This window comes from Durio zibethinus, chromosome 5 (genome assembly GCF_047325235.1).
Source record: "Durio zibethinus cultivar Kanyao isolate XHJ-2024 chromosome 5, ASM4732523v1, whole genome shotgun sequence".
Lineage (NCBI taxonomy): Eukaryota > Viridiplantae > Streptophyta > Magnoliopsida > Malvales > Malvaceae > Durio > Durio zibethinus.
Genome location: NC_143166.1, coordinates 4154181 through 4172341, shown reverse-complemented (window position 1 = coordinate 4172341; position 18161 = coordinate 4154181). Strand labels below are relative to the sequence as shown.

The 18161-nt window shown below is 31.6% G+C and overlaps 3 protein-coding genes across 9 annotated transcripts; 2 read left to right on the top strand and 1 right to left on the bottom strand.

The window, feature by feature from the left end:
- The first annotated feature begins 3588 nt into the window (after positions 1–3588).
- Positions 3589–5119, top strand: LOC111282732 (non-specific lipid transfer protein GPI-anchored 1-like). Its single transcript, XM_022870969.2, has 2 exons — positions 3589–4106; positions 4666–5119. Exons 1-2 carry the CDS (start codon positions 3731–3733, stop codon positions 4902–4904), a joined length of 615 nt encoding a protein of 204 aa, XP_022726704.1. The 5' UTR covers positions 3589–3730; the 3' UTR covers positions 4905–5119.
- A 948-nt stretch (positions 5120–6067) lies between these two features.
- Positions 6068–10538, top strand: LOC111282029 (ranBP2-type zinc finger protein At1g67325-like). Of its 6 annotated transcripts, none has more exons than XR_002689205.2 (11): positions 6069–6221; positions 6461–6506; positions 6591–6706; positions 7349–7622; positions 7856–7920; positions 8303–8354; positions 8448–8557; positions 8728–8752; positions 8830–8981; positions 9275–9437; positions 9529–10092. XR_002689205.2 is itself a non-coding variant. In XM_022869918.2 (10 exons), exons 1-10 carry the CDS (start codon positions 6213–6215, stop codon positions 9712–9714), a joined length of 1035 nt encoding a protein of 344 aa, XP_022725653.1. In that variant the 5' UTR covers positions 6068–6212; the 3' UTR covers positions 9715–10092. The 6 variants fall into 6 exon arrangements, 4 of the variants coding, with proteins under 4 accessions (XP_022725653.1, XP_022725652.1, XP_022725656.1 ...); XR_016342119.1 differs by having other exon boundaries at positions 9533–9619; XM_022869918.2 differs by lacking the exon at positions 9275–9437 and having other exon boundaries at positions 6068–6221.
- A 761-nt stretch (positions 10539–11299) lies between these two features.
- Positions 11300–17074, bottom strand: LOC111282028 (squamosa promoter-binding-like protein 2). 2 transcript variants are annotated; one of them, XM_089760672.1, is made up of 6 exons: positions 16917–17074; positions 15342–15600; positions 14406–15151; positions 14033–14169; positions 12915–13181; positions 11300–11742 (listed from the first exon to the last, which is right to left on the bottom strand). In XM_089760672.1, the coding sequence occupies exons 3-6, from the start codon at positions 15086–15088 to the stop codon at positions 11393–11395; spliced, it is 1437 nt and encodes a 478-aa protein (XP_089616798.1). In that variant the 5' UTR covers positions 15089–15151; positions 15342–15600; positions 16917–17074; the 3' UTR covers positions 11300–11392. The 2 variants fall into 2 exon arrangements, with proteins under 2 accessions (XP_089616798.1, XP_022725649.1); XM_022869914.2 differs by lacking the exon at positions 16917–17074 and having other exon boundaries at positions 11300–11724; positions 15342–16527.
- Positions 17075–18161: the final 1087 nt, after the last annotated feature.

Genomic DNA, 18161 nt, shown 5'->3' with positions numbered 1-18161 from the left:
TGAAAATCAAAACAACACGACAGAAAATAGTAGCAAACAGATCCTATGCCCTTTTTAGACTTTGGGGATCCAATTTAAAGGGAACGGGCTTGGACTGACCCTTTGGAGGCCCTAATAATAACTTTGGACAACTATTTCCATCATTTCAAGAAATAAAAAATAGCATCCTGATCTTCACGGGATTGTTTGGGCCATTGGAAAACAAGACAAGAACTGATTAAATTTGTTTTTAAATTACTATAAATTAATTAAATTCTGATTTTCATTTGAATACAAAAACTGATTCCATAATCACACGATTTAAATTTTACTAACAATTATATATAAATTTAACAAAACAAAAAAAATATTTTATATTTTTATATCGATATTAATTATAATACATAATTTTAATGTAAAATATGATATAAATATACGAATTTTAATATTTTATATTTTGATAAAAATGGAAGATCATATTGAGGAGATTTATCATATATTCTATTTGATTCCATGGATTTCATAAAATATTAGAAATCCAGTCATCTTTCTTTTTCTTTTTTCTTTTTTTTTTTTTTTATGAAACATCTGTCTAAATCTTATATATTTAGATTTGTTAATATCCCTTTAAGGTTACAATTAAGGGTGTAATTGAATTGAGTCGAGTCGATACATTGAGAAGCTCGGGTTGTATTCTCAACTCGAGATTCGATACTCGGTCAAAACTCGATTGAGTTTTATTTTTCTAACTCGAGTTCGATTCGTGATCGAAATTGAGTTATTTGAACTCACTCGATTAATATGTTAAAATAAACTCGATTTTTATATTCGATAAGAATTTAATTTTTTGTGCTCGAGTTCAAATTCGAATTCGAGATATTTTATTAATTAAAATAATTAAAAAATTTTAAATATAAAAATTCGATTAATCGCGAGCTACTCAAATCAGATATAAGAATACTCAAACTCAGCTCGATCGATAAGTCGAGCTATTCAAGCTCAAGCTTGACTCAATAATAATTGAACCAAATTTGAATTTATTCGAATTGAATTCAAATAATTTGTGAGTATTAATATATCATTTACACTCGTAATTACAACTACAGATTAAAAATAAGGTACCTATAGAGACAAATGGATGGCTAACAAACATGTAGTTATGAACTACATATTGAAAACAATAATAATAGTAACGCTGGGATGAGACTGAATCATATTATAATTAAATAATTATAATTTAAAATTTATGTAAAATTTATTAAAGTATTATCTGAATTTGTTTTTAAAAGTGATAAATTTTTACATAATTTTTTATTGTAATTAAATAATTATAAGCAAAATGCTATCATTTGATGTACAAACCTTCACTAGTTTTAAATTAGCATAAGGGTAAAAAAAAAGATTTCAAATAAAAATTCAATAATCATTTAAATTATGATATTTTATTACACTCAGTCAAGTTTTAAATCTTTTATTAAACTCTTAAATATTTATTTTTACTTAATTAAATCCTTAAATATTTTTTTTATTCAATTGAACTTTTATATATCTATTTCATTCAATTAAATCCTTGATTGAATAGAAATAAATAATTATTTTTTATCTAATAAGAGTTCAATTGATGAAAATAAAAATTCAAAAGTTTAATTTATTGCAAAAAAAAAAAAAAAAACTTAAATGAATATGAAATTTTACTTTAGGGTTTTTTTTTTTACCATTTCACCTTTTAAATTAAGATAAATTACACTCGTTGTTTTCAGATTTTATTGCGCCTATCGTCTTTAGTCCCTGTTTAGAAACGTCTCAGGATCCAAATACCTTTAGGTTTAACAAATTCTTAAACAAAGGGGAAACCTTATCCATGTAATTGCAGCAAGGGGAAAAATCTTTTCCATTGTTTTAAAATCAATAACAAATTTCACTACTTTCAAATAATGCATTTTTAATTCAATTTATAATTAAAACTTAACATAATAATAAATTAAAAATAATTAAAAATAAAAATGATTTGAATAAATATTAATCATAAGTTTAATTAAAAATATACTAATCTCTTTTAAATAAAGTGATGAAAACTTAAATTACTTTTTAAGTAGCAAATAGCATCATTACCCTTTCAGCTCAGCTCAGGTATAAATGAATTTAAGTTCCCAATTTTAAACATCAGAACACTTCATTTTTTTTTCCCTTTTTTTTTTTTTTAATAAAGAGAATGGGTTGGCTCGAAACTGACCCTCAAATGTCCCTTTGAGGTTCGTTGGTTACTAGGCCAAGATAGCAGGGACTCATTTATCGTTTTTCTAATCTATATCAATATATAAAAAAAAAAAATTATTTTTAAGGAATTTCGTTTTGACATTTGTCTATTAGATAAAATTATTATTTTATTCTTAATAAAAAATAAATCACACAATCAATTATATAAAATAACTATTATAACTAAAATGTAAATAAATAATCTAAAATAAAAATAAAAATAAAAACCCTAATTTTTACACTTTAAACCAGAAAATATTAGCAAAAAATATGAAAAACTAACTTTAAAAATTGAAATTCAAGATTTCATTAAAAAAAAAAAAAAAGAATCCATCTAAAAGCTACAAAAAGCAAAATTTTCCGGCAATTGAAAAACACCAACTAAATTTTATGACAAAAAAAAAAAGCAAAATCACCACAATAAACATCTTTTTTTTTTTTTTAATTTCAAAATCACAAATGAAAAAATTGGAAGTTGAAAAGGAATTTTTTGATTGGTTTAGGAAATTTTAAATTGGCTCCAAAACATAATATTTGGGTATTTAAAAAAAATCGGCTCATATTAATACAAATCTGATCCAAAATCAAATTCATTTGAAAATTGAGTTATTGTTTACTCATTAATAGTCTAAGGATTTAAATCTAAATTTAAAAAAAAAAATTAATCAACTATGCCTTGAATATTCTTTTATGTCTATTAATTTTTATTTAAGGGTATATTTAAATTTACGAAATTGCTTTAAAATATTAAATAAATATTAATAAAATAAAATTATTAATTGAATGAGTGAAACATCCTCATGCAATAATAATAAAAATAGAATATAGTTATTTTCAAATAATTATAAAATATAACAAAAAATGTTATTAAATAATATTGACTTCAAATAATTAACAAAAAAATTAACAATATTATTAATTAATGATTACATTTTTTCCAAAAATTTTTAAATTTAAATCATAAAATCAACTAAATACATATATTATCTATTAAAAAATTTAAGTGATTTATATTTTAAAAATAAAAAAATTTAACCCGGGTAGCCGGGTATTTTTACTAGTAATTAATTAATGTACATCCCATGTTCATCAAGTTCTGCCACGTGGACGTCGAAGACACGTGGTTGGCCTTACAGCTCAGCCTCATTTAAAGTCCTTGTCTGAAACCGACGACTGGTATTTGTTATGATACCGATTTACTCCTAACCTTTACTGCTGGCCAACAACCACAGCGCTCCATTAATCTCTTAGCTTAAATTTTCTAAACATCACTACCGTTGATTTTCATATTGGGGACCATATATACTCACATCAACGGTCCTATAGAAGAATCCTTAACTCTTCACTCTTGCCAATCAACTGCACGCCATTAATATAAGCCTTAAAATATTTCTCACTTTCCACTTTGTTCTTCTACAAAGCAGAAAAGACATTTCAAGTTTCAATCTGAAAATCTGAACTCAAAAAAAGAAAGAAAGCAAATCAGCGAAGAATAATGAGAATGGAAGAAAGGAGAGTAGAGGGTTCTGTTGTTTTGGCCTTGTTGGTGAGCAGTTTGGTGCTGTGCGCTTCATTTGGGAGGGTTGGTGCTGCTGATGAGAGTGGTTTAGCAAATGAGTGCAGCAAAGATTTCCAGAGTGTGATGACTTGCCTGAGCTTTGCGCAAGGGAAGGTGGCGACGCCGACTAAGGAGTGTTGTAGTTCGGTGTCGAGTATTAAAGAAAGCGAGCCTAAATGTTTGTGCTATATTCTTCAGCAGACTCAGACGTCTGGGGCTCAGAACCTCAAGAGCTTGGGGGTCCAGGAAACCAAGCTTCTACAGCTTCCTTCTGCTTGCCAGTTAAAGAACGCTAGCGTCAGTTACTGCCCAAGTAAGCTCTCTTTCTCTTTCTCTTTGTTGCTTTGATACCTAGTAGAAGTGTTTCTCTTAAGCTACAAAACGCAATCTTGCTGAACATGTTAAACCACTAATTTAACGAAGGCTAAGTCTTTAATTCATTACGGGTTACGTCTGATAATATGATACTGTTAAGTAAAACCTATGAAAGAAAATAGATTTTGTGCTTTGGGGCTGCATGCATGCAGATTAAAAACCAAAGCTCCCCCTGACCAGTTTTAAGGTTGCTTTATGGTCTGTTTGGGGCTGGTAGTTGACTTTTAATTAGCTCAACGGAAGACAGTTAAACACGATTACTATATATGTATGTATATAGTTCATGTTTCCTGACAAAATCAGGGAAGAAACAGAATCCTCTTTCAAGTTGACAAAGTAGAAACTATCCTACTTACTGTCCTAAAAGGACATTGATAACCTCGGCCGTCGTATAATTAAGATTGGAAAATTCAATTCAATACTGTATAATAATAATAATAACGAAAGATGGTCCTAAATTAAATACATCAATTGTATGTTGCCATTTGAATGAACAGAGCTTCTTGGATTATCTCCAAACTCGCCAGACGCTGCCATCTTCACCAATATTTCCTCACCGACAGCAACGACACCCGCTTCAGTATCCGCCGGAACACCGTCATCTGCTTCAGAGAAAAGTGATAGTAAATCCAGTGGAACCAAGCTTGGAATCCACCTCGTTGGTTCCACCACTCTACTGGTTGCTTCCGCCATATTTTTCTATGCATTCCCAGCTGGATTTGCTTCTCTGCTTTAGTCTTTGCTTGAGACTCTGGACTGAATTAATTAAGGACTTTGGCGTTCCAGTCTCAGAAAACGGATTGCCACTTATGATGATTTTCCTGTATTTTTTGTTGTTGTTTTTTTTAATATATATTTGGGGTTGTCCAACTTGAATTAAAATTCTGATCACGTTGTTTTCTCTATCTCTAGCTGCCACAACTTAATTTTATCGTTGCTATTTCATTCCAACTGCATTGTTGTTTCCTTACTTTAAATGAATTAAATGAAATGGAGGCCAAGAAATTAAAAGGGTAAAATGTTAATTAGGAGAACCGTTAAAAAATAAATGTTAGAAAAGTTTTATTATTTTTTTTACAAAAAAATAGCAGTTTAAAACTCATTTATGTTATTTAAATTTATTATAGGTTGGGATATAAATGGCTCATAGAAAAGAAAAAAAAAAGATCACTTGTTAAATTCTTGCCTTATAAACGAACAAAATATGTTTGTTTTACAAACATATTATTATTATTTTATTTCTTCATCGATATGTTTATTTATATTTTATTAATTTTTTAAAAAATATTATTTTAGAAATGATTATTTATTTTTAAATAATTTATTTTAATATTATATATTATTATTTAATTATTTATTAACATATTCAATTATATTTTCATAAATATTATCTTAAAATTTACAAATAAACTCATTTAATTAAAATAATTACAAATACTTTTCGATAAACACAAACCAATAAGAAATAATAATTTTAAGAATAAACCAAAAATCATAAACAAAACCAAACTTAATTGATAAACGTTTTTATGTTTAAAATTAATAATTTAAAATATGATATCATAATACGATATAAATATAATATAAATAAAATTTTTAAAAATAATTAGATTTAAAATTTTAAATATATTTATATATAATTTTAACAAAATTAAAAAATATATATTTTATATTTTTATCACATTATAATATATAATTTTTATATAAAATACAATATAAATACATTAATTTTAATATTTTATGCTATGCAAGTTTTCGAATAGTCAGATATCCAAATTCCAAAATATGAAGAGGTCCCCAAGTCCAAACAAGTGGGACCATCGAAATCACCTTAACTAAACGGCGTCAGAAAATCAGACGGCAACACTAACGGCCTTCTATTTAAAACGAAAATTTAAGTAAATCCCCCACTTTTATGTTTTAAAGCCCGTTACCGCCCTTTAATCGTAGGGCAAATTCCCGATTCCCACTCTCTCTCTTGCGCGCCTGTTCTTCGAATCTTCAAACCAAAAGAAGCATATCGCCCTCTATCGCTGCCGCCTCAATGTCTCAGGTATTCTTTTTCTTCCCATTCTCTCAAATTTCCCTCTTTTTTTATCAATGCATCCAATCCTAATAGAACTAATGTAAAAATTACATAGAATTTCAATTCCCAAGCGAAAGTAGGGTTCTTTCGAATTCCTCTCTTGATATTGCCCAATTCTCCAATTTTTTATTCAGAATGCGAATTAAATTTCGTAAAACATTGATTCTTTATGGTGATTAACTGCTCTTTTTTTTTTTTCGGTTCAGGTCGATAATAGAAACTCTTCGGCAGCCAAACGTGCTAGAACGGATGGTATGCTAATAATTGTATTTAATTCTGTGTACTTTTTTTGTGTTTAATTTTGGCTATGTTGTAACTTTGTTGTTAAATTTGTAGGTGGTCGTAGGGAAGATGATTGGACATGCCCTAGTTGTGGGAATGTCAATTTTTCATTTAGGACTAGTTGTAATATGCGCAATTGCACTCAACCCAGGCCAGCTGATCATAATTCAGTAAGTCTTGATTTCTATTAGCCACATGTTAGCGTTCAAAGTATTTCGAGAGTTTTGAATATGGATGAATTTTTTATTGTTGTTGTTTTGGCTCTTAGGGTTTTAATTTACTGATCTTTAGATTGAAAATGTTTTAACACTATTAGTAATAAAAGAGCAGATTAGAAGTACCTAGCTTAGAAAGTTGTTTATAATTAATTTAATACTTGGTTATGAGCTGATATAGAGGAAAAAGATCAGAGAGTGTATGAATTTTTTATTGTTGTAGTTTTGGCTCTTTGGATTTTAATTTACTGATCTTTAGAGTGAAGTTGTTTTAACACTATGAGTAATAGAAGAGCAGATTCTTAGAAATACCTGGCTTAGCAAGTTGTTTTTAATTACTTTAATACTTGGTTCCGAGCTGATACAGAGGAAAAAAAGATTAGAGGGTGTGTTGTGTAATACCGAATTGTATGGTTTGCTTTAGTCTATCTATGTCATCTCTTTTCATTTCAAAAATCTGTTGATTATAAGCCTCTTTCTTTTGTTTGTTTATCACTTAGAAACTAAACCTTTTGTAGTTTATTTTATTTTATTTTATTTTATTTTATTTTATGTCATTGTTTCTCTAAGATTAAGTTGGTAATTTTTCCCTTGCAGAAACCTGCTGCGAAGCCTCTACAAGCCCAACAGAGTTACTCGTCGTCTGCTCCATATGTAGGTTCTTGTGTACCATCTTCAATGTATCTGGGTGTACCACCTTATGGTTCTTCCCTCTTCAACGGTTCTGCAATTCTTCCATATGATGTTCCTTTTTCTGGAGGATTAGCTTATCATTACAATTATGGCAGTCGTCTTTCTGGTGGCAGTCCCTACCAGCCACTGCATATGTCTGGACCACCCTCTTATTCTAGTGGCTCTATGATTGGAAATGGTATTGATAATTTGCTTTTTCCAGTTTATAATTGCTATTTTCCTGCCTTTTACTTATTCTATTCTCCTGTTTATACTTTCTTGCAAGTTGCAAATTAAATTGTTGACCCAGAACAATTGATCATAATTCATTCTTATCTGCAAAATATGCCTTACCATCGCTATGCGTATATGGGTGACATTAAGTATGCTATTAAATATCACATTTGTAAGTTGTTAATTATTCTTTTCCAGGTGGGATGTATGGCATGCCTCTGATGGACCAGTATGGCTTGGGGTCGCCCATTGGCCCTCTAATGGTACGTTGAGAAGGTTAATGCTAGTTTGAGATCACTCTTTGTTAGGATTGTCAAATTAAGATTGCAAGTTTAGCATTTTGTATCACTTTTCTATGTTTTAATTGCACATGTTATAGGTTTGGAATTGTAAACTTGATTTACTTAATGTCTTGACCGTTTGCAATTCTTTATTGAGTATGCATCTCTTCCTCCTTAGGTGTATTTGCTTTTAGAGAGATGCAGCAAAAGCATGTGTTTACTACCAATATGCACACTGCACATTGGTTCTGAATTTTTCCTACTCTCTTTAGACCATCCCATATTTTTTAAATTTTGGTGGAGCTACAGTTTCTTATATGTGAAGTTAAAGTTTATGATATCGTATATACTTTTTCACCTACAGGGACCAAGGCCAGGATTTTTTCCAGATGATAAATTACAGAAAAAGGGTGCAGGTATGTCATATCTCTACTTTTTACGTTCAAAGAAGCCATTATCTGGGAATATTATGCAATAATTTGACTACTTTTTCTTCTTATCCTCTCCAGATGCTATGCATGATAATGATTGGATGTGCCCAAAATGTGGGAATATCAACTTCTCTTTCAGAACTGTCTGTAACTTGCGGAAATGCAACACACCTAAGCCTGGATCTCAGGTTTTTGTTGATTTATTTATATATTTTAATATTAATGCTACTTAGCTGCTCTTTGTCATTTAATTTACCTTTGGTACTTCAAAAACGAAAAAATATATAAAATACTGCATTACTTTTCTGCGGTTATGAATCTATTTCTTATTTATAACAATATTTTATTGTAAATGCAGGCTTCAAAATCAGATAAAAATTCAAGTAAGTTCTTTTAAATTTGTAAACATCATTGTGTCATATGTTTGAAATTTGATGCATATGTATTCCATGCTTTTCAGAACAAAAGATGCCTGAGGGAAGCTGGAAGTGTGAGAAATGTAGCAATATTAACTATCCTTTTAGGACAAAGTGCAATAGACAAAATTGTGGGGCTGACAAACCGTCTGAGTCAAAGAAGTCCCCCTCACCAACAACTAATGAAAATGATAAGGTTCGTGGTCTGATGCATTTTCTCTGTCGTCTAGTTTGTTACTTGAAGTTATTGTTTTTGTTGACCACATTTGTACAAATTAAGAATTCAGTAAGCTTTCAATACTTCAAACTATTCCTAGTTAAAGAATTGTTTGGGATACCTCCTTTCTCTCTTCTCTCTTTCACTCAGTGTGTGTTAAACTATCATTTTATTTCCTGCATTTTAGTACACAGATGCTTGAATGTTCCCTTGTTACTTTTAGTTTCTTTTAGTCTTTCTTTCAATTGATTTGCTATTGGCTAATGTTCCAGTGAGTACTAGGACATGTTTGAGGGTTGAGAAGGTCCAGAGTTGTCATCCAGCATTGCTCAATGTGGGTGTCTGAAAGTCAGTCTTGTCGTCCTCATGTTGCAGAACTTGTCAAGTTACTCTACCTAATTATGATCAGTGTCCAGTTGTTCTATCAATGCTATGGTATTTGCAGTCTTTATTTTTTGTTGATGCATTATGTGTCAGCCATCTTAATCTGGAAAATATGTTACATGTGGGTTCTGGTTTCTGTCAGGTAGGTTTTGTACTTTGGAATCAACTCATCTATGGACTTAGATATGTTGCTAGTTGGGAAAATACCGCAGGTTGCACATTTCTGGTTTTCATTCAGTTTTTTGTTGTCTGTGTTGAGATGTATTTGTTCCAAAAGAAGGCTTCTGGTAGAAGCATAAGAAGTACTCAGCTTCCAATATTTAATTAGATCTATGGTCAAGTAATGCCTGGAGTAGGAAATCTCTTCAGTTATTTTCTTGATTGACTATAGGAAGCAGAGGCCCATTTTGTAAAGTGTTTTTTTCTTGTGACTCGATATAATCAGGGATCTATTGTTGTGATTTTGCAAGATTTCATTAGATCTTTCAGAAATTACACATTGATCCCTATATGATAATTACTGGAGTATGATTGGTCACTATGTCTCCTATTTTGCACCATCATAGGTTAAGCCTAGTCCTCCCTGGTACATTATAATTGCATTGATGTTAAAATACTCTTGTCAACTTTGCTGTTTGTAATATGTATTTTCCCCGTCATTGGAGGATGGTCATCTTGAATTGAGAACTCGTTGGATTCTTGTCGGTATACATGTTGCATAAGTCCCTTATTGTTCATATGATTGATTAAGTTAATGTTGCATGTTGCATGGAGAAAATGTCTGTTTGATTAAGTTCACGAAGCTGCCTGTCTAGAAGCCCATGGTGATGTCATAATTTTTGGTTCTCATGATTGAATTGTTGCAGGTAGTTCTTACGAGTCTGTAAGACATGTAAGCTTTGATTTTGTTCGAGGACTCCCTTACAATACTTTGTGTTAGAATACAAGCCTGGTTTTTTTTTTCTTGGCTAACACCAAGGTCATAACTTCAAATATCCATGATCATGGACTTAAAGTAAAATTATGAAGGGCAATGAACGGTAGTAATGCTGGCTTATAGTTTTTAGTGTAGGAGCAGCGTTTTATGTTTGTCTTCAAGAATTATGTTTCAACCTAATTGTTGTATCAGGCAAAACCATTTTGAAATTTCAATGTCCGATGGTCACCTGCTAAATGAAAGCATTTCTCTAATGGCTAATATACTGGTGTGTCTAGCAATTGAAATCTAATCTGCGACACCAAGATTGTGAGTGAAACTAGGGGTGTTCTTGATTGCGGATATAAACCATATACAGATAAGTCAATACTTGCAACACAACTCTTTTTCACATTTCCTGCAACTAAAATTTGAAGAAAAAGGTAAAAAATTTCAAAGAATTTGCCCTTGATTGTAGTTCAATAGTAAACAACAAATCTTTGAGGAGAAGGGGAAAATGTCGTTGCCTAAAGGGATCTTTTGCAAGATCTTTGCCCCATCATCAACCAAGCAATTCTGTGCCCACATCCTATACCACCCGACACCTGCCGAGGCGACAAGAAGAGTTGCTCCACAAAGCAGCCGCAATGAACCAATAATCAACTTCATAGCAGGCATGCAAGTACCGGCTATTAATCTCATAGCAGGCATGTTCATCAGGTATCAATACACTAGTGAAAGTGGCTTCCCTCATCGATTGTCCAGTCCTGTTTTTAAACGATGAACCAATATAATTTGGACCATTTCTTTTCGCTGACGTGCTCTGGTTTGAACGTTTCCGAACGTCAATGAATCGTTTACATTACATGGATTATGACTCCCTCTCGTGACATTTTAACAATGAAAATGTACCTTGGACGTGGATTTACGTCGGTTATTTGCGGTGCACACAATATTTAAGCATGAATTGACTTCAATGGGACTTAGCAATTCCAAATTACGAAAAACTCCGTACTAGATTTGTTGAACTTACATATCTTGACCAGTAAACTCATCAAGTTGAACAAGAAAGTTAATTGAATTTGTGCAGTCAGTTCATATGATTGGAATAGAAGGCACTATAATGTGGAGCCATGAGCAGCTGGAACTCTTGGAAATGATTTTCACTATCACTATGCAAGGCTGTATGCACTTGGGAACCGGTTGTTTGTTGTTCCATCTGCCAGTTTTCAGATAACGCACGTGGAAAACCTCGTGAAATTGCATTCATTGCTGGCTGAGACATGCTGGCAGGATTAACATGCATGGAGTAGGCAAGTGAACCATGTTTTGGCCCACAAGAAACACAGGAATCATTTGACAGAAGAGAGAGAGCACGATGAAGTTCTTGCGTCGTACCCATAACTGTGGATTCTTCTACACCTACAAAATTTGACAAACCTGTAAGGTTGTAAATCAGTTCAGTAAGGAGAGCATCATTTTAACGTACATGAGAGGCCTTCAGCACCGTTACTTATCTCTCATTGGGATCAGCCACATGCACCCCTGTGCTGCAAAGTCAATTATACATCTTCTGTCGCTCATTTATCATATTCCAGAAAAATTTTCCGAGCCAAAGACCTAAAGTTACTAAAATTTGTTTCTATAGGTATGTGATCCCTCAAGTAGCATTACTCCATGCCCCATGAAGGGCAGCATGGCACTTTAATACGCATGAACCATTCCTTAGAGAACCATGTTTTCATCATCAAACATCTATTGCCACCCACTTTGAGCATGTTATTTCCGGAATCCACCAAATTCAAGTGTAAACAAATCATCACATGCTATCTAAAAGCGTTCAGGACAAATTTTGTAGCATAATGATCTGAAAATACTAGATTCATTTTCTTAAATCCGTTAGCAAACAAAAGATACTCCACATGGAAGTTAGCTTTCTTGAAACTATTGCTTCTCCTCATTCAAATACTACATTTCAATTTCATTCCACTTGACAGTCACATCCCAGTTATTTACCATTTATAACAGAATCTATTCTTGGTCTCGATATAATTTACAAAAAATGTCAAAGCTGACATAGAACAGTGCGAAGCGGCCAAGAGGATGGGTGGTTCAGGGGTTCTACTTTTGTGTTAAAATATGGCCCTATTCCCTACCTTAGCTCAAAAAGCCAAAAAAGGGCAAGTTCTAGTTCCTTATTCGTAGAAACCTTGGTTTAGTGAAAAAAAAAGGGCACTTTTTTTCTTTCTTTACTTTTTGATGAAAAAATGGAAGATATATTAAGATAAAGAAATGGTCAAAACTCACTTATCCAAGAATGATATCTAGCATGTGAAAGGGTACCTCTGCATACTGCAGAGGAGTTGGGGTTTCACCAACCATTTGTACCATTCCAAATTAGTGGCACATTGAGATTCTGCCACATCGGTCTCAACAGTCATACTCTTGTAATTATGTTCATGTTTTTCTCTAAGCAATCTTGAGGGTATTAATTGTCTTACAAGGTGCATTTGAAAGCAATTTTTGATAGCAGTAGATGCTAAAATTTGTCAACAATCAAAAACCATATGCATATGATAAATCTTATTTTCAAGTAGGAAAACAAAACAAACCTTGGTTGAGAACCTCAGCTGTGTTATGCCAGCCCTTGGCAGGCAGGAATCTATTGGAATCATGACATCGCATTTTGATGGAATTAAAAGGCTGATTGCCAGGCAGTTGCAGCTGTCCATTGACATTTCCAACTTTTGTAGGTGTACAGCCTTTCATTAGAGAGGGCTTGGAGCCAATTATGTCTTCCCATGTAAAATTCTCATAGGGTTTAGCATTATAAAGAGATGGCACTTTGTTCCAGACAAAACTCATCTGTTGCTTCCCATCTGCACAAGCAGAGGCACAACTTATCGAGCCTTACACATTAACATGTCCTGATATCTATCATACTTGCATGACCACAAGATGGTACACAGTTAAGAGATGCTAACAAACAAAATTGCAAATATAACTTCTAACTTGAAAGGTGGAACAGAAATCATATTAGAAGCATAACATCCAATAAAGTACGGTGTAAATTTTCCCCAAACTATTTGCTTATATAAATTAAGGAATACAATCAAGGGAAATAATAGATATGCATGAGATAATTAACTTCCATAGTATCTCAGTGGACATGTAAGCATCAGGAACCTAGACATGTTGGACCTAGTAGACTTCATAACTTAGCAATTCCCAGGTCTGTAATTTTCAAAATTTGCATAAACCATGCCTTTTTTATTATATACAATTAGTAGCGAATAATGATGTCAAACATGTAAATACAAGAAAACTAGAATAAACCATTACAGGCATGCACCATTTATAGGAGTACAAGCTAAAGAGGAAAGAAATAAATAGACAAGCCTAAGTATACCACTGACCATATTATCAAAATAAAAATATCAAGATACAACTGAGTTAAGGAATCGGTCAAGATATAATTGACATTATTATTTGCAACCAATATGCAACATATATCAAGATATCATATTACCATTGACTTCCAAGCACCATTTATGGGATAACTTAGTCAATTAAATATATATGGCTCGGTTAATGAATAAGTCAAGTCCATAATTTGAGAGTTAAAAGAAAGAAAATGATACAAGTGTCCAGTTGGTCTATTCCTGTGATAGTAGCATACAACAAAAATTATCTGCATAAAATATATCCAAGTTGAGTCTGAAACCAGTACCATATGATGATGACGAAAGCCTTGCAGCATTGAAGTGGGCTGCTTCTACCTGTGGTTTGCGGCGCCTGGCATTGTGGTCAGAAAGGCGTCTGCGACAGCTTCGCTTCTTTTCATCAAACTCTGACAGCGCATGGAACCTTTGACATCATGAACAACAATACAGCATAATTATGATTCCAACATTTATTATGAGATAGAATCACAAGCTCAGTAATAAGGAATCAAATTACTACTATCAGTTAAGAACCTCAAGTGTTTAATACTAAGATAATTAGAGCACCACCATGCAAAAGTACACATTCAATAAAGATGATATTATTTGATACCACCAACTTCCAACCTAAAAATCCCCAGAACCAAGAAAAATATTCACCTGCTACACTGCTGGCAGAACCGGCATTCCAGACCACCTACAATGACCTTTGGACTCTTTGAATGACTTTCACAAACTCTGTGTTTCCGATGGTAATCCTTAGCTGAAGAGAGGTCAAGGTTACAGCCTTCGACTTGGCAACGCTGAACATGCGTGTCCCGACAACTGGGTTTGGATCTCTTTGCTGAGGTAGGAGATGGTCCAGGAGTGGCAGAATAAGACGAATTCCTAGCATTGTTTCCAGCACAAACATCTTCGAAGTATGTTCGCTTACCAAGCTTTAAACTCAGCAATGGCTCACCAGAGCCAACCGAAACCTCAAGTGTTGGGGAAGTACCTGTTGGCTCAACCTTGGAAGCTTCTTTCTTGTTGCTACTATCATCTGGGATAGCTTCAAAGGACTCCGAAGTCAATTTAGTTGCTCTTATCTCCCCCATAGATGAAGAATTAATGGATGCTGATTTTGAATTTTTCGACAAAGAAGCAAGGCCCAAATCTGAGCCAGAACCACAAATACCTCCAGCAGCAACAGAAGAATAGAGAGAACCAGAGTCCATTCCTCCCTCTCCATCAATATCCCACTCTACTGGTCTTAGCTTCCTTGGAATTTCTTTTGGTGTCGCATTTAACATCATTAGGTTTTCACAGTGCCATTGCAAGGGGGTTTTGGCATTCCACTCCATCAGAGAGATAGAACTTATAGAACACTTCACAAAATCTTCTTCATATAAACTTGTCACCAGATCCTGAAAAAATAACCTTGAGGCTTGTTCAATTCATGGAAGAAATAAATTAGAAAAAAAAAATTCAGTAATGCTAAATTCAGTAACTCTATATACGAAGGAGACCATTTGTGGACTCCGTATACAAACATAAAATGCAAAAGAAAGCAAAGTTAATCATGGTATATCAAGAAAAAAAAAAAAAAAAACTTACCTCTAAATCTCACTGCATCAGAACCCAACCATCTCTCTTTCTCAGAACTAGAGAGGGGCAAATTAGAAAATTGTCAATCCACTTTAACAAAACAATAGTTTGACCACTCCTTCCCAATTTTACACTAAAGAGGTTTACAAATGCCACTTTGAATCCACTTCACTCAAAATTTGCTACCAGTGTACCAGAGAGGTTCAACTAAACAAGCAATCACTTCTCAAGCCGAGCAATTTTTACGCACGTATCAATCTCCGTCCTTCTAAAACAGACAACATAAGCAAAGACATCAAAAAGATCATAGTTTCGACCTTACGAATTCAGAACAAGAATAGCAGAACAGCTTTTCTCCTCCCTTCAATATAGCTAACACAAACAAGCTGACATTATAATATAAAACAAACTCTCTATTCGCTCTTGCACATATGTAAGCCTAAATCATTAAGATAATAAGTATCACTTCAATCCCAAGTAAAATTATTTAAGTGTTCTGTAAACCTGCAACACTTGCACCCACCACCAAACTCCTACAAGAATTTATTTAACCTTAGCTATCAACCATCTGAAACTAAGTATCCCGTTTTCACAGCATTAACAGACGGCTCTCTCTCCAATAATTCTAGGAAGCAGTAATGGTATTCAAGTAGATGAAAAAAAAACAAAGAAAATTCACGTTTTAATTTTATTTGCCATACCGTACTGTAAAAACCTTCACACATTCAATAATTCACATTCAATTATCTGGGCAATCCCACAAAGTAGGTCCCTGACTGACACCCACAATGACGGATCAACTACTGTAAAAAAGTTCAATGAAAACCTAATTTTCCATAAATTCAACAGTTTACAGCCTTAAAACAAAAAAGCTATCCCAGCATCTTTTTTTACCCACACAGAAAACATTAGAATCAATCAACAAATACCAAAATTGCAACCCAAACCATCACTGCAAGAAAGAAATTCTACAAATAAATTTATTCTCCATAAAAAAAAAATTATTAACTTTGCATTGAAACAGAATAGGAGCAAACAAGTAAGCTTAATTTTATAATTTTTACTGAAAAAAATTACAGAAATCATGAAAGAATAAATTTTTAGAAAGTTTCTTGTCCCCTTCCTAGGTATCACTCATCATATCCTTATTCCCTTTAACGATTTGATAAATTCTTCCTCAGATTTCAGCCATAAATATAAAGCAAAAAATAAAAGAAACCCTTTTAACCTTAAAAAAAAAAAAAAAAAAAAAACGTAGTCGTTTTCTTTCACTTTCTCCAAAAACAAGAAAACGAAAGTAACAAAAACTAATAAAAAAAAAAGCATCTTTTAATTTTTTTTTACCTTTTCTAAAGTTAAATCAATTCATATAATAATAATAATAATAGAAGAAAGAAGGTATGAAGAAAATGATATTTCAATCTAAGCCGCAAAAACAAGAGATGTTTCCCCATTTTTAGAAATTCCGGCACCTCATTATTACTCTCTATTATTCAAAAAATTCTCTTTTCACGTTTTTTTTTTTTACGACGTTTTAGTAAAAAAAAAAAAAAAAAAGGAAGAACTTAGTGGTGAGTTACTTACCGATCGGTACTTGAATAGTGACAAAAATCTCCTTTATTATTCAAAAAAAGGGAGAGAAAAATTAAGAGCTTGAAAAAAGAAAGGAAAGGAAACAATGCAGAGCACAGCCCACAGTAACTATGAGTCAGTCTTTCAGAGACTGAAAATGGAGGGACCAACAAGGAAAGAAAGATAAAAACAAAACGCCTAGCTTTTTGGGTTTATTTATTTGTTTATTGTACTATTAGTACGGTTTTTTTTTTTTAGAAATGCAGAAAATAGGTAGAAATTATAAATAAGGACATGCGACTGTAAAAAGTCGGTTGCAACCTTTGCAGGTTATAGACCTCTCTTTTTTTTTTTTTTGTCTACAAGGATATGGTTTTTTTTTTTTTGGACGGTATTGAAAGTAGGTTAAATAATTTAAAATAAAAAAATAACATATAAATATAATATAAAAATAAAAAATAAAAAAAATCATAATTTAAAATTTTAGTAATATATATAAATTTAATAAATTTTAAAAAATAATTTTATAATTATAGGAATTATTATACATAATTTTTATATAAAATATTATAAAAATATATAAAATTTAATATTTTACATTATACGAATATAAAAATTATTCAATTTAATTGTAATGGTAACCATAATGAAAAAATCATATTTTTTAAATATTATTATTTTAAATTATAAATATGTTAATTAACATGATATTTAAATTTTAAATGATCACATATTATGCATTAATAATTTTTAAAATATTACATTAATAAATAAATTTATAATTTAAATATCATATCATAAATTTTTAAATTTTAAATATTATATTAAATATTTTATTATAATTTAAAATTTATTAATAATATATTTTTTTTTATTTTATGCCCAAAAGAATAAACAAAGGCAACCTTATTGTCGTCGGTGATGGATAGCCAGCTCTGCAATTGAAATGAATATTCGATGTGGGTTTAGGGAAACGGTGATATTCATTGCAACAAAATTAAAAATAATGGTGATTATGAAATTAAATATTATTATAATAAAATTAAAATCAGTTATATATATTTATATGTAAATGTAATAATAGCAGTAATATTGAATATGATTGATAATTACTCCTTCAAAAGCAATAAATTGATATAATTAAAAAAATTATTTTGATTTTTAAATAAATTTAACATTTTTAAAATTTTATAAGCTAAAAATTTTTATTCGAAATTAAATTATCCAATTTATTTTTTGTATTTATATATTTATTGT

Coding starts and splice junctions, on each gene's coding strand:
- LOC111282028 (XM_089760672.1), bottom strand. CDS start 15,088: ATGGAGTGGAATGCCAAAACCCCCTTGCAATGGCACTGTGAAAACCTA. Junction 13,182..14,032: donor GCTTTCGTCATCATCATATG/GTACTGGTTTCA, acceptor CTGCTTGTGCAG/ATGGGAAGCAACAGATGAGT. Junction 11,743..12,914: donor AGCTGAGGTTCTCAACCAAG/GTTTGTTTTGTT, acceptor ACAACCTTACAG/GTTTGTCAAATTTTGTAGGT.
- LOC111282029 (XM_022869917.2), top strand. Junction 6,507..6,590: donor CAAACGTGCTAGAACGGATG/GTATGCTAATAA, acceptor TTAAATTTGTAG/GTGGTCGTAGGGAAGATGAT. Junction 7,921..8,302: donor CGCCCATTGGCCCTCTAATG/GTACGTTGAGAA, acceptor TTTCACCTACAG/GGACCAAGGCCAGGATTTTT.
- LOC111282732 (XM_022870969.2), top strand. CDS start 3,731: ATGAGAATGGAAGAAAGGAGAGTAGAGGGTTCTGTTGTTTTGGCCTTG. Junction 4,107..4,665: donor TAGCGTCAGTTACTGCCCAA/GTAAGCTCTCTT, acceptor TTGAATGAACAG/AGCTTCTTGGATTATCTCCA.